The sequence below is a fragment of the Trematomus bernacchii genome, unplaced genomic scaffold (assembly GCF_902827165.1).
Source record: "Trematomus bernacchii unplaced genomic scaffold, fTreBer1.1, whole genome shotgun sequence".
NCBI classification, from domain to species: domain Eukaryota; kingdom Metazoa; phylum Chordata; class Actinopteri; order Perciformes; family Nototheniidae; genus Trematomus; species Trematomus bernacchii.
This window is the reverse complement of record NW_022987739.1, coordinates 13,146,978-13,162,349: the sequence shown is the minus strand read 5'-3', so window position 1 is coordinate 13,162,349 and position 15,372 is coordinate 13,146,978. Positions and strand designations below refer to the sequence as shown.

At 40.6% G+C, this 15,372-nt stretch overlaps 1 protein-coding gene across 1 annotated transcript; it reads left to right on the top strand.

The window, feature by feature from the left end:
• The first annotated feature begins 12,801 nt into the window (after positions 1–12,801).
• Positions 12,802–15,327, top strand: LOC117496223 (transcription factor jun-D-like). Its single transcript, XM_034147969.1, has one exon. The coding sequence runs from the start codon at positions 13,184–13,186 to the stop codon at positions 13,991–13,993; it is 810 nt and encodes a 269-aa protein (XP_034003860.1). The 5' UTR covers positions 12,802–13,183; the 3' UTR covers positions 13,994–15,327.
• The last annotated feature ends 45 nt before the right edge of the window (positions 15,328–15,372 follow it).

Here is a 15,372-nt window from a genome sequence, read left to right as displayed (position 1 = left end):
GCACCTGATAGCCCTCCCCTCCCCCACTCTGACCAAGCTGTGACCTCTGCAACAAGAGGCAGGACAGAGCAGTATGAGGCTTATTCAGCTTAACTCTATGATATACAGTAATATATATATATATATATATATATATATATATATATATATATATATATATATATATATATATATACAGGGTTTGGAGGGTTACTTTGTAAATGTAGTTAGTTCCTGAATACTGAATACATAGCTCTGAAAGTAATCCGAATCCGAATAGTTACGTGTCTTAAAAAAGTAACGTATTCAGATTACTTTTAGAATACTTTTGGAATACTTTATTTTTCCATAACAGATGGGTATGTTTTGGTGAACAGGAGACACTTATTTTACTGTTGTAATGGCTTATCAAGAGCACAACTCAAACACAACATCTTTGTGTCATTCTGGACAGCTCCCTCTCATTTGCACCCCACATAAAAAAACATCACTCGGACTGCATTCTTCTCCAGACTTCGCCCTGTCTCAATCCAGCACTGAAGTCCTGGTTCATGCATTCGTCACATCCCATATTGACTATTGTAATACCATGCTCTCAGGCCTTCCCATCAAACTCCTCAATAAACTTCAAATCATTCATAACTCTGCTGCCCGGATCATCACCCGCACCAAGTCCTCTGACCACATCACCCCCATCCTCATCCGTCTGCATTGGCTACCTGTAAAATACTGGATAGACTTCAGTCACGTCACGCAGCTTTCCCCTGAGAGATTTCTACGGGGAGAAGCTCAGCTAAAATATTACATGTACAGCACTTTGGCCCGACCAAAAATCGCTTTTAAATGTGCTTTATAAATAAACCTTGATTTGATTTGATTAAACGCTGCGGTGATTAAATGCAATGTTATGCTCCTAACCACTTCAAGCTTTATTTCTGAAACAGTATGGAGCTCAAACCTTTCTCTTTACCACAAGGGCATTATGTTACACATATTCTCTCCAGTAGCCTACAGCGTTAGCTCCATGGTTAGCTCTGAGTGTTAGCATGCTTGCTAATGTAAACACACAGCGTATTACTCCCAAAACACGCTGCGCATTGTTTCTGATACAGCACATAGCTTGACATGTTCTTTCTTAAGTGTTTACCGCTAGAACAGTGCCATTATATGTATTATATATAACAACTTTACTCTAAGCCTCCAGCAGACATCCTGCTGAATACACAGACACACAGCGCTGTGACTGTATACAGAGACGATAGGTTGGGTCGTGTCACGTGTGCCGGAGAATATAGGTTGGGACGTGTTACGTGTGCCGGAGATGATAGGTTGGGACGTGTCACGTCGGCCGGATGTCGCCAATGACGTTATAGGAGCGAAAATTCTGGATCTGCTTGTTAGCACCCTCCTTTTTTAGAGAGAGGTGTGGGTACGAAGGAAAAGAGAGAGGGTTTTGTTTACTGACACTTTGCGAGTTCCCTGACACACCGGGGACACATATTTATGTATAACAGACATCAAAAAGTGCATTTTGCATAGTATTGTAGGTCCCCTTTCAATTAATCATCATACTAAAGTAATGATAATGATAACTTTAGATAATGTCTAAAAGAATACTCTGTTACAGTAAAAGTCCTGCATTCAAAATGTTTCTCAAGTAAAAGTAGAAAAGTATTATCATCAAAATATAGTTAAAGCAGCAACAGTAAAAGTAGTCATTGTTCAGATTGTCCATTTCAGAATAATATATATGATATGTTTTATAATGATTGATCATGAAAGTGTTGTCAAAGGCTGGTATATATATATTTATATTTGCTTATGACTGCTCACCTCACTGGTCCCCTGTGTACAACAAAAGGCTGTGGTACAATCTGATCAGAGCCCTCCTTACTGCAGTCTGTCATTATATGTGTTTATAATGTTTTAACACACCAAAGAAGAGGACTATTAGGTGTGAATGCAACCTTAGTTTCCTGAAAGAGTGAATACTTAGGACATAACACAGTATGGCTTATAATACTGTTTAATACACAAGGGAGGTATCAAGACTAGAAAGCAAAGACAGAATATGGTATGTAAATGCATGAAACAATGGGAATGGCTGTGAGGGATGCAGGAGGAGCAGGGCCATGCAGGGACAGCAGGACCAGGGACAGCATTGGGAGGCCTAAAGATGGGAGCCACATCCATACAGCAAGAAAGAAACACCAACCACTCACACAGACAGAGGGCAAAAGGGTTAGTAACAAAACAACATGGGAGAAGAGAAGAAGGTGAGGATTTAAGGAACTGAGAGAGACATCTTATTGTTTTCAACTTGATAAATAGTTACATTACAAGGCTCGATGTAGACAATGCTCCTTTTCATAAGTTTATCGCGATCTGTCCAAACATTCGGCCAAAAGGCTTCATATTTTCCACTGCCAAAACTCATAGCTCTGTTGCCACAATTACGAGTAACGTCAGGTGTGCAGTGGTGGGAAAAGTACTCAGATGTTGTACTTTAGTAAAAGTAGAAGTACTCAGATCTTGTACTTGAGTAAAAGTAGAAGTACTCAGATGTTGTTCTTTAGTAAAAGTAGAAGTACTCAGATGTTGTACTTGAGTAAAAGTAGAAGGACTCAGATCTTGTACTTGAGTAAAAGTACTCAGATTTTCTACTTCTTCGTAAACTCTTTAAAGTAGCGACAGTAAAAGTAGTCATTGTGCAGATTGGTCCATTTCAGAATAATATATATGATATGTTTTATAATGATTGATCATTAAAGTGTTCTCAAAGCTGGTAAAGGTGCAGCTAGTTTTAATTACTTTGTATACTGCAGGGTAGCTTGTGAATTTACTCCAGGTGGAACTAAAGTCTGATTTAAGACTTGATTATATTTCCATTTACCTCTGAAATGCAGTGGGGTAGGAGTACAAATTATCATAACTGGAAATACCCAAGTAAAGTATAAGTACCTCAAAATTGTACATAAGTACAGTACTTGAGTAGATGTACTTAGTTACTTCCCACCTCTTGAGATGCTTCTCACAGCAAATATTGCTATATCTGATTTATTAACATGAATTTAGATTAATTAATCACAAAGCATATAATTCATTAGATTAATATTTGTAATTGCTTGACAGCCATAGTTTTAACACACTTCCAGAAAATAAACTAGAACAATATGTTCCAGCAATTATCTTATATTAAACTTTAATTTTTAAACTCAACATTTACCAATAATATATTTTACAGTAAGGTTAGGGGAAAAATACTATTGCGTATTTTATAATAAAGACTCCATTTTGTATAATAGCGGACATTTTAATTTTTAATAAACTTAAGCACATCACTACTATGCTTTGGGAGGCATATATCTTCTTAAATCTTCAGAAAATAATTAGTGATTAATAATTCTTAACTGATAATGCACAGTATGCAAGTATTTTATATCATGAATTGTGTTGATTTGTCATTTATATTTAATTTGTAACCTCTACATGGTTGACATGTAGCTGGTAACAGGCTTCTGTCAGGTCACCTGCAACTATATTTCCACCTCCTTCCTTACCCCTCCCTAGTTAAGCAATGTGACTGCAGTGACCAATCAATCAGAAAATGTGCAGTACAAGTAGATGCAGTACATGTGTGTGTCCTCTAGTTGGAGCCCAAGAGCACAGGAGAAAACGACCATTTCCATAGTTACTATTCTTGTTGGGACTTTTGCTGAAAATTACACAGCATGTTGTTCAGGCCTTCAGGGGAGTATTTCAGCATTGTTTTAGTGAGGACCACCCAAAAGGTCCTCACAACCAAAAATGTCCTCACAGAACGAGTTGTTTCTCAATAAGTGGTCCTCACAAGTATAGCAAACCAAACGCACACACACACACACACACACACACACACACACACACACACACACACACACACACACACACACCGCTGCAGACTCTCTGCACGAAGGAGCCGCGGTGCTGCAGCTCCTGATCGGAGCAGAGACACACGTTCACTAAGCGGAAAAACTATATCCTGTCACAGAGATCTGCTATTTTAAAGTAAAGTCAACACATTTCGACCCTAAATAAAGTCTATATTAAGAACGAGAGATGTTTTAACATATGGCTTAAACCAGGGGCGTCGCCTGGACCTGAAAACATTCGGGGCTTAGCCCACAGTGGCGGCGGCGGCGGCGCTACAGTGGAATATTCTACTGCAACACTCCCCACACGCACACACCCGCGACTGTTACAATGAAGGCTCGATAATCAGCTCAAAGTGCTATTTTTTATGAGTGGGGGGGGGGGACCTAACCTCCTCTCGGGGGTCTGGGGGGATGCTACCCCGGGAAGATTTTTTTTTTAAATATTGAAGTTAAAAGCATCAATCTGGTGCACTTTGAGAGCAACATTAAGAGATCTATGGATACATCTCTCAACACCCATATAAAGCAGAACTGTAAACAGATGTACTTTTTCTTTAAGGATATTTTACAAATCACTCCCCTTTCAAACTGTATTCTTGTTTTACTGCCATACAGTATAGTATTTCATAACTGTTTTTCCTTTATTCTCTTTATTTTTTTTATAACTATAATGATCATATGAAGGTGTGCCGCGGAAATAATCTTTTGAATCATTTGTGACCAAACCGTTTGAGACCCACTGAGATAACTTAGACTAAAGTAAACTATCTAAACACTCAGATACCCCATTCACACCAACGGTGTTTCGGGGCCGGTTCGGTGCTGGTGCTTGAAAAGCACCAGGTTTTCCTGTTCACACCGCAGCGGAGCAGCCTCTAAGCTCCGGAATCCGGTTCGTTTCGAGCACCAAAAAGTTGTCCGTGTAGAAGCAAGAACCGCATACGTCACGCTTACGTCGGAGGGGGGCGAGATTAACCTGAGATAACAGTTAAGGCGAGTACGGCAAATAAAAGTTGTAACCAGCAGTAGTGCTGAGCAAAGTGACTAGAACGCAACCACACACTTGTAAAAAAAAACACGCTTTATAAAGTCAGGCAACACTAACCAGGCTTTGTGTGATTCTGTTTATTTGTACCTTACTTTGACCATCCGTTCGCTGTTATTGATCATTGTGGAGAGCAGGCAGACGTTTTGTTTGTTATTATAGCAGCTATCGGATGGAATCAATACATGGGCTGCACAGGTTGTCATGTCCGACTATCACAAGTAGAATCATAATGAAAAATACGTCGGTAAAAAGTGCCTGTAGAACACGGCTTAGCAAGTAGTCAGTTTAGCTTCGGTTGCTATGCTAACATCACCCATGTTATACCAGAGAAACTTTCATAACAGCGTTGTGATGCCAAACAGCGTCAATTCAGACTGACACCAAACAGCGTCAATTCAGACTGACACACATTCACTTAAGGGGAACTGGGGATATGTATCAGCTGCTTGTGTGACAGTCAGACAGTGAATACTTTAGAGCCGTGTGAGCTAACCCGGAGCTAACGGGAGAATACACTCGTGGAAGAGCAGCCAGCACTGCAGCGGTCGGTAAATGCCGCTGAAACACATTAATAAACAATAAACCACGACACTCTGGAGAAAAGTATAAGGTTGGAGAAGTCGTTATTTAATTTAATCTGGCTTCGTATGATTAAAAGCAACGCAGTCCCCGGCCCGTTGTTGTGAGGTGAGCTCCGTTGGGGAGAAAATCAGCGACGTAAACTGTGACGTCATGACGCAGCAGCGGCAGCACCAGTCGGTCTCTGAGCGGTGTGAAAAGAGCCGGAGCTAAACCGAAGTACCGGTTCCGAACCTGAAAAGCTCTAGCACGGAGCTTGAACCGGAGTTGCGTTGGTGTGAAAGGGGTAAGAGAGTCCTTTAGCTCACCTGAGAGTCTCTCTCTCTCTCTCTCTCTCTCTCTCTCTCTCTCTCTCTCTCTCTCTCTCTCTCTCTCTCTCTCTCTCTCTCTCTCTCTCTCTCTCTCTCTCTCTCACTAAATGCGCTATTGCCACACACACACAGAGCCGAGCTTGAATGACACAAGCACACGTTTATTTCCATGCAACTCTCTGATTGGTCTGGTGTCATGCCTCTGTTGCATTCACTGAACACGGGAATTTACAGTCCTGCCGTCCTCTCTTGTGTCATGATGAGGTTCACGTAAAGCACGGTTAATGTATTATATTATTGAGGGAGAATTGTCCGGGGCTACAGAAAAAACATTCGGGGCTAAAGCCCCGGATGCCCAGGCCAGGCGACGCCACTGGCTTAAACAAATGACAAATGAGCGAGGGTGATGACGTCAGAGCATCGTCCTATGTGCCGGGGCTGAGCCCCGGACAGCCCCGGCCCAATTTAACCCCTGAGTGTAATGCCATCTACATTAATTCTATCTGTCCTTCCTTTTCTGACACTGCGATTCTCCAACTGTCCAGCAGATGTCACCAGAGCGCTGTCCTTCCTCAGTCATCACCAAAACCTCTTCCTTATTCCTCCAAATCCGGCCCAGCATCAGCTCAGTCACTTCCTTCCTCTTGCCAGTTTTTCTCTGTCAAGGTTTTAGGCTCCAAATGTGATTACAGATTGTGATGCCTATGTGTACCAGGCAACTACAAGGCTCTAATATGTATAATGTGTTATGAAATAATGGACGGAGACACTTTCAACAGGGACACACTCAATAAAAAATAAAATAAAACAGTTGGTGTTGTGAAAGGTGACGGGAGCTAACTGAACAGACAACTGGAAGAAAAAACTGCACTAAAGAAAAAGACAACAGGGTACAACAACCTTTCAAATGTAATTCAATTCAGAAATAAGGCTTTGCCAAGGCAGCTAAATTGCCAAAGGCTCTTTTTGGCACTGAAATGGAACAGTGGGTTACATTGAGTTCACGTGAGGGTAAAGCAAGGATATTTTCTCCTAAAATGCAGCCATCCAAGATGGCATTCGAAAGTGAGAAAAATTACTGTTTTTCCACTGCCTCTGAAGTCAGTGCTCAAGGAGCGTGGTTAATCATATCATCTCATTGCTAGGCTGAATTGTTGACCGTGCTAACAGGATTTGACTGTGTGTGTGTGTGTGTGTGTGTGTGTGTGTGTGTGTGTGTGTGTGTGTGTGTGTGTGTGTGTGTGTGTGTGTGTGTGTGTGTGTGTGTGTGTGTGTGTGTGTGTGTGTGTGTGTGTGTGTGTGTGTGGGGGCTAATCTCAGTTCTGGGCTATTGAGGCCTCCTCCTCTTCTTTACCACCCACACATCTCTTCTAAACACACAGACACAAACCAGTGCAGGCGCCAGCCAATCACCACCTCTCTCCCTTTCTTTTCCTCTTACCTGCGTCACTCTGCATGTGTTGCCATGGTGATCACTGATGCTCCCCCCACACTTAGTGTCTCTACCTCTTCCAGTATAAGGATGAAGCTGACTTGTGGCTGATGATGCAGGCAGGCTGCCCACGTCATCCCTTCCCTCGGGAAGGACTATTTTTTACCACTGGGCACAAAGTATTCCAAGCTGCCCAACATATTTATGGAACTGCATCTAATCCCAGTCTGCCTTGAAAAACCTCATTCCCCACACTCTGCGTCTCTTTCCCCCTATTGATTCTTCTCACAAAAATAGTGTTTTATCAAAGCCATATTTGTATCTCTGAAATTAAGATGACAGCACTTGAATATTTACAAACATGTAGTTTTATTATCTGCACTGTTTTTAATGTGATATTCACCAGAGATACTATACTCACCCTACAAGGGGAGGTCAGAGGTTGAAGCTCTTGCCCCACAGCTGGCAGAGATTCCGTTTTTTGCTCAAGGGAACTTCAGCTGAGCAGTTGCCTGTTGTGCCTGGGACGGATAGCAGTGAAGAGATTAAACATGGCATTGCCCATGGGTCTGTGACTGGTCATTTTGAAACAGAGAAATTGTATTTTCTGTCTGAGCTAGGTTGTCATTTTTAGAGGCAGAACTGCCATAGTGAGGCAAAAAAGAGCTAAGAGGACTTATCATTTACAAAGCGTATTCATACTACCTCATAAGAAATGGGCTAGAAGCTAAAAGAACAACATGGGGTATTTGCAATGGAGATACGTTTGTGTATGTTTTTCGTCCTTTTCAAATTTGACCTGAAGTGTTCTTGACCCAAACTGATTAATGTTATCAATTGTTGTGGATAAGTTGTTGTGAATTGGGTCATAAGGCAGGTAGAGGTATTTACCTCAAGGACACACCCATGCCATCTTATCAAATTGTTAGTCAAGCTTTAGTGCAATCAATCAATAAATCAATCAAGGTTTATTTGTATAGCCCAATATCAGAATTTGTTTACATGTGTCTCAGTGGACACTGCAACAGTGGTAAATTCCCTGGTTTTCATCGTGCAAAATAAGGTTCCTATGCCTAGCTTTCCAGTAATAGGATCTGTTCCCAATTATCTGGACAGCCTCTGGACATGTGTCATATTTTCTAGTCGGTTGTGTTTTTGCGTGGCCTGACTCACTGCCCCCAGGCCTTGGGGCACTCTCCTCTCACTCCCCAGACCTGCCATCCTCAAATCCTCCACTAGATGCCCTCAGACTCATCCAACCCCCCCCCCCCCTTCCACCCACACTTTCATTTTGCCTGCCTTTTTCAACACACTCCTTGAAAGTGGTTGAATTTGCCATGTGCCTCTTACATGTTCTTCCTATCCCGTTTGTCCGATTTTGTGTCCTACTCGTGGCAGAAGAACGAGTACTTATACAACATAATGTAATCTGAATATGTGTTGCTGCTTGCTTGTTTGATTAACTCTTACCTAAGTTGTACACGTCATGTCAAAGTAATAACAACATCAACCTCTTAACACAAAGCCAGAGTGACCTTATGATAAATTAGCATTTGTTCAAATTGATTCATGCTTTGATTTCCAGCTAAATTGATTCAAACAATGCACTTACCACCTGGCAGCTTGTACATTCTGTTTGTATGTCTCCGAGGTTACGGTTCACATAAAACATTCTTAAGAGGACATGAGACAGTTACAAATCCTTTCCACATAATGAAATATACATGTTTCTGTTTCATAGTTTGGTTGGAAAATGGAGAGAAGCACATGACACAAACCACAACTTCAAACCAGTATGAAGCACTTAGCTTACCACTGGGGAAATTAACTGAAATTGTATCGATTGTGTGGGATTATCAGATTGTTAAAGCTGCAAAAAATAACAAGCTAGATCAATATATCTAATATTACCAAACTTCAGCCAAGAAGTAGGGTAAAGACAGCATATTTAATAAGCAAAGGAAACTAATTCAACTATATATTCATACACCTCTTCTGAAGACTGTACATTATGTGGAAGCATTACAGTGTGATCATGTTCTATTTTGTTCCATGTGTAAGCAAATATTATAATTTGCTGTGTTTCTATGTTTTTAACAGATTATGTATAACCATAAAAAAAGGTGTAAGCCATTTGAGGTATTGTGGTGTGGTGTGGTGTGTGGTGTGTGTGTGTGTGTGTGTGTGTGTGTGTGTGTGTGTGTGTGTGTGTGTGTGTGTGTGTGTGTGTGTGTGTGTGTGTGTGATTCTGTGTGGGCACATGCTTATATGAACACACACACACACACACACACACACACACACACACACACACACACACACACACACACACACACACACACACACACTGCAGAGGTTTCTACTGTGGAACTTCCTTGAAACTGCGTCATCAGGCTCAGTGGAGCAACTTAGTTTTATAAAAATTATAAGAATTTGACATCTGTGTGGGGGAGGTTACTTAGGATACCATGTGGATTTACCATGCACATTACCCCATAAGGTCACATCTCATCAGCTGTGAATTATAGTTGTTTTCAGTTGCTAATACTCTTAAATGATACATAAAGCTCAAGTATTTAAACTGAGACTGAAAGAGCAAAACTTCAGCTAAATTCTCCAAAACTAGCACTGCTGATAATGTGCTTAGAGTGTTTAGAGTTTTTAGAGTTTCTAGGTTTTTTTAATTGCTAAAACACGTTTTTGAAAACAGGGCTTATTTTCTCAAAACACTTCACACATTTCACAAAACCACACATCCAAAATGCAAAACACCTCATATATCCTGCAGAATTAAGCATTGCACTCAAAACTACACAAACACTTACCAAAACCAAACAAAAACACTTTGTCCAATCAACTACACACCATTGAGCTTTATCAAAAGCACACTCATCTTTTATGGCGTTCTGTATGTAGAGGGTTCTGCATATAAAGATTGTTCACGTCTACAAAAATATGTGCAGAAACACAAATATACTGTTGTTATACTTGTATTTTTCTCCAAAACAAATTGGTGCAACATTTATGCACAACACTAATTACAGTTGTGTAAACAAAAATGTGAATGTGTAAAAGATAAATACCGCAAAAGGATGCATGTATTTGCTTTATTTTTGAGCGCATGCCAACACAAAGTCAAATACCTGTCATTTATGCACTGTATCTAGGTAACCACTTTGAAAGAATGCAAGCGTGTAACCTATGACGTCCATGCTCCCTTGCCAAACCAGTTGCCAGCAAAACAAGAGCACATTTCACTGTATGTGTTGGGCTTTAGCTTTCAAAGATCACATTAAGTTCAGAAACAATACACAGTTTATTTCTCTCTGAACAGGATGGGTTTTGATTTCTGATAAAACCTTAAACCACATGTTGCTCAATAGAGCACAGAACATTCCTGATTTATTTTACACTCTGACACAACAGGAGCTAAAACATGATGCATTTCTTACAGCTCATCATGATCTGCCTTGACATGCAGCAGTAATCAACAGTCACTGATGACAGTTATTGCTGGAGGCATGCATTTACTACTCAGCCCTTGTTGACTCTTGTTTTTAGGAATTTTGAACATTTAGCTGTCATATGACGCACTGTGTTTTTATCATGACCACTTTCTCATGACAGGAATCACCAGGGTCGCTCTGAATGGAGAGGGGACAGTTTGTTCTGCAGGACTATGCTGCACCGTACAGGTATAATTGTATGTTTCATTTAAATCCATGTCAATTGTTAAAACACACATACCTACATATCTACAGTATGCAGTTTGATCAGCATGTTGATATTCCACAGCTGGATCTTTTCAATAAAGATGTGCTCACTAACATGGGTATGACCACCTTTGTAAACAAGGTTTGAGACAACTTTCTTAGATCTTTCATTTGAAATTAATATTGCAAACTCAAAAGAGTTTCTATTTTTGTTCTGTGAAGTTCTAAAGCTTAAGATACACTTGTGACAACATGTTACAATTAAACATTGCTGCCTTTAATTGAAATAAATGTTTTTATTGTTGGTGAATTTGATAGTAAACGGCTGTTTATGTTTGTGTGTGTGTGTCCTGTGTTTATTACTTCCTTTTTTCTAGCTTCTACTTGCCATACTCAGCTTTTTTCAGACAAAAATATCTCTCCTCACACACACACCTCCATTTCCGCCACAGAGTTAAGAGATCTGACATCACAGGGTCCATCATGTGATCCACCCACACAGAGCCACACAGAGCTTGGCAGTGATGGATGGGGCCTACCTGTGACGCACAAACCTCCTGTGTGTAACCCTTTAAAAGCCAGAGCACTGTTTGGTAGTGCAGGAACTCTGTGTATTTATTAACAAAAGTAAAACAATATCATAGGAGAGGAAACCATACTTGCTACATTACAAGAAAAAAATCCCCTGCAAAGTTGATTTGATTATGTTTTTTTAATAATACCTGACGGAAAATCTCTAAAATAAATGTACAGTGGTGTGTCTGTACTACACAACAGGGATGGCGTAGAACAGTGTTTTAGGATTATAGGTGATTGAAATATACTAAAACTATTGAGTGAAGCGAAAATACCCTCTTAAATGTGGTGGAAGTGTATAGACTAGTGACAAACAGTGATATATAAAAAAGTCTCTTACTCTTCTAGTTACACAGGACATTAAAGAGACATTCAAACATTAATTTAAAAACAATAAAAAAATTGAATTGCATTGATCAATCCGAAAATCAAAAGTGAATTGTAAAAATCTTTGATGGAAAATAGAAACTTTTAAATGGAAACTGAAATGATCCTGTGATTTTTTCTTAGGATTGGATTTAACTAAAAATAACCTTGATCAGACCAAAGCACGTGTTGAAATAAGACCAGTGTCAGATTCAACTTCTCCAAAGTCGCTATGAATACAACAAGTGTCTTGGCTGAGGGCGTAAAGCAGACATAAGCAGCATTTCTGAGAAGACATCAACAATTATTTATCTCCTTATTCAAGCTGATATTTTCATTATATCCCGCATTTAAGCAATTATAATTCTTTCACCAAATATAGAAAATACTAAAAATAGCACATCAAATATGGTTCCCCTTGTGTGTACAAAGAATTGATTGAATCCTATCATTTCTATTAAATACCACAATGGTAAAAGAAACACACAAAAAAACAATATCCCTCAGGTTGTGGTTTAAAGGAAATGTAAGCTTCCCTTCTATGGAAGAATGTACATTTTCAAAAAAGAAAAAAAACAATAGCTTAAAAAGATGGAGGATGGTCGTTCATTGTCCTCCTAAAAAACAAGTTTCAGCTACAAAAGCAAAAACTATGTTGGTTAATATTAATGGGAGAAACTTCAATAACAGGCATGACCATAAAGGTCCAAAAGGTGCCAAATCCAATGTTACCTCTGGGTGATAGAAAAATAATGGAGCCCACATAAATCTGTGATGAAGTTGTTATTTTTTAATATAGAAGACAATTATATGAATGGGAGCACCATTCAATCAGAAAGTGTGATCCAATAACTGTCAGTGCCAAATTGCCGAAAACCAACTGGTTCTGAGGAGTTACACAGATAAAATACCTACATTATTACATATAAGGGCACTGCCTCCTGTTGAAGAGTGAGACTCCACTCCTGTCTCCTCCTCTTTGCTCGGTTCGTCCCATTATTTAAATAAAATATGGAAAACGAAATTTCTGCCCAATGCGGTCGCGCGCTGATGTGACATAATGGAACTTGCCAGCATAGAAAAGCTCGAGGCTGTGCGCGCGGGCGTGCAGCATACCCAGATTCTGCTCGAGAACAGAAGACAGGGTTTCAGTAAGCCTCATAGACACATTAATTACAAAGATATTTTACACTGCTGTTTATTTCTACGAGGTTATGGGTTTGGCATAGTTTTGAGCGAGTGAGCTTGTTTTATTAACGGAAATAATGATGAAGAAGGATATTAACTTGAGCCTGGTGGTCGAGACAGACCTCAAACCGCATCTCCGTGACGCCGAGAGCATCCTCAGCTCCCCGGACCTGGGGCTGCTCAAGCTGGCCTCCCCGGAGCTGGAGAGGCTCATCATCCAGTCCAACGGGATGGTCACCACCATACCGACCAGCTCCCATTTCCTCTACCCGAAGACGGTGACGGAAGAGCAGGAGTTCGCAGAGGGCTTCGTGAAGGCGCTGGAGGATTTACACAAGCAGAACCAGCTGAACGGAGCCGGGCAGACCAACCTGGACCTGGGCGCTAACATCACCCCGGTCACCATCCAGCCGGATCTACCGGTGTACACCAACTTGAACAGTTACGGTAGTGGCCCACTGGAAACAACTGTCAACTACACCACGGACACGGTCCCCTTTCCGCCCCCTCCGGTGCACCATTTGGGGGCATCCCCGCAGGAGCTGTCTCGGATCCAGCTGCTGAAGGAGGAGCCTCAGACGGTCCCGGACGTTCAGAGCTTCGGGGAGAGCCCGCCGCTGTCTCCCATCGACATTGACTCACAGGACGTCGTGAAAGCCGAGAGGAAGAGGCTCAGGAACCGGATTGCAGCCTCCAAGTGTCGGATGCGCAAACTGGAGCGGATCTCCAGGCTGGAGGACAAGGTCAAATCGCTGAAAAACCACAACGTCGACCTGGCCTCCACAGCCAGCCTGCTGAGGGACCAGGTGGCCCAGCTGAAACAGAAAGTCCTCACCCATGTCTCCAGCGGCTGCCAGCTGCTGCCACACGAGGTGCAGGTGCACTAGAGACAGACTGGTGTGGGGCTAGTGACCAGCATATAAGCTTCATGGACTTTGTTAATATTGCCTTTTTCTGTATACGTAGCGTAGCCCAGATGTGTGTCCGCAGTGGACTGGATGCCAGACCACCTTTGCCTAATTGTATATAGGCTACTGTAAGTAGGCTTATCGGGTGTTGTAATGCTTTCGAGCATCGACGAACATTTACAAAATACTCGGTAGAACACAATTCAACATAAAGGGCGATTTCCGCTATGGCCAAAAGATTAAGTAGGCCTAGATACATTTTTTTCTTGAACACATTCCCAGGATTCTCATTGCTCCACAGTCTCCTCCATGGAGAGGACGAATCAGCTAATCGTTCGATTTGGAAAGACATGATCGCTAATTGGTTTATTGGATTTAAGCCGAAATGAAGAGCGTTTACATTTTTATATGTTCGGTGTATAAAATGGTGTTCTACCTCCTATGTAAACTGGTGTACAAGGCAGCATTCAACTGCCTTGTTTTCCAATGAAATTAGGCCCTGGGCTTTTCTGATGAGAGAAAGAGGCTCTTATTGGGGCTATTCAACTTTAAAGACAGAATATAATTTATTTTCCTGTGTTTTTTTTTACAGAATTGTTGTGTCTATATACATTCTTAAACATGGACCAAACATATTTACAATATGTATACAGTGATATTAATATAATATTTATGACACAATTATCATTAATATATGGAGAAGAGCATGTAAGAAAAATGCACAACCACATATAGTGTGTAAAAGATAATCTGCATACAGAACTACAATTTATTTGATTTGGGAACAATTTGCATGATGTTTACATACTCAAATGTTTCCCACAGCTGGTGTCAAATGGTTTGATTAAACACTGTTTATAATTCTTACTCTTTATAAAAACACGTATTGATCCTTTTTCTTACTCTACTGTGTCCCTATTTAATTGTGTTGTTGTTTTAAATGTGATGACGGAAGAGTCATAACCTTTTGTTGCACTGACTTGCTGTAGCCTGCAGCTGTTTGGCTGTATGCCACCTGTGTTTCGAAATAAATGCTGCTCAACAATAAACACTGTTTCCTCCATTTTGGCCAATCTCTAATGTCAACATGTGTTTCGTGAAAATCAAAGTTCTAAGTCTAAATGTGTGCAACAGTTAACCAGATGTTGAAGATGAACAGGTGTTCAGTTTCATAAAGGTATTGATCTGGGTTTAGAATCAGATTTTCTTTCACAATACATTGTGTTAAATAATATCATGATATGATGATATTTTGGGTTATATTGCAGTGCCAACATAACATTTGGATACCTGACGACGACAAGTCATTACAATAAAAGTATAAAAACATAATTATTCCGGAATAACACTTTTTTATT

Excerpts from the sequence above, each read along its gene's own strand:
- LOC117496223 (XM_034147969.1), top strand. The coding sequence starts at position 13,184 with ATGATGAAGAAGGATATTAACTTGAGCCTGGTGGTCGAGACAGACCTC.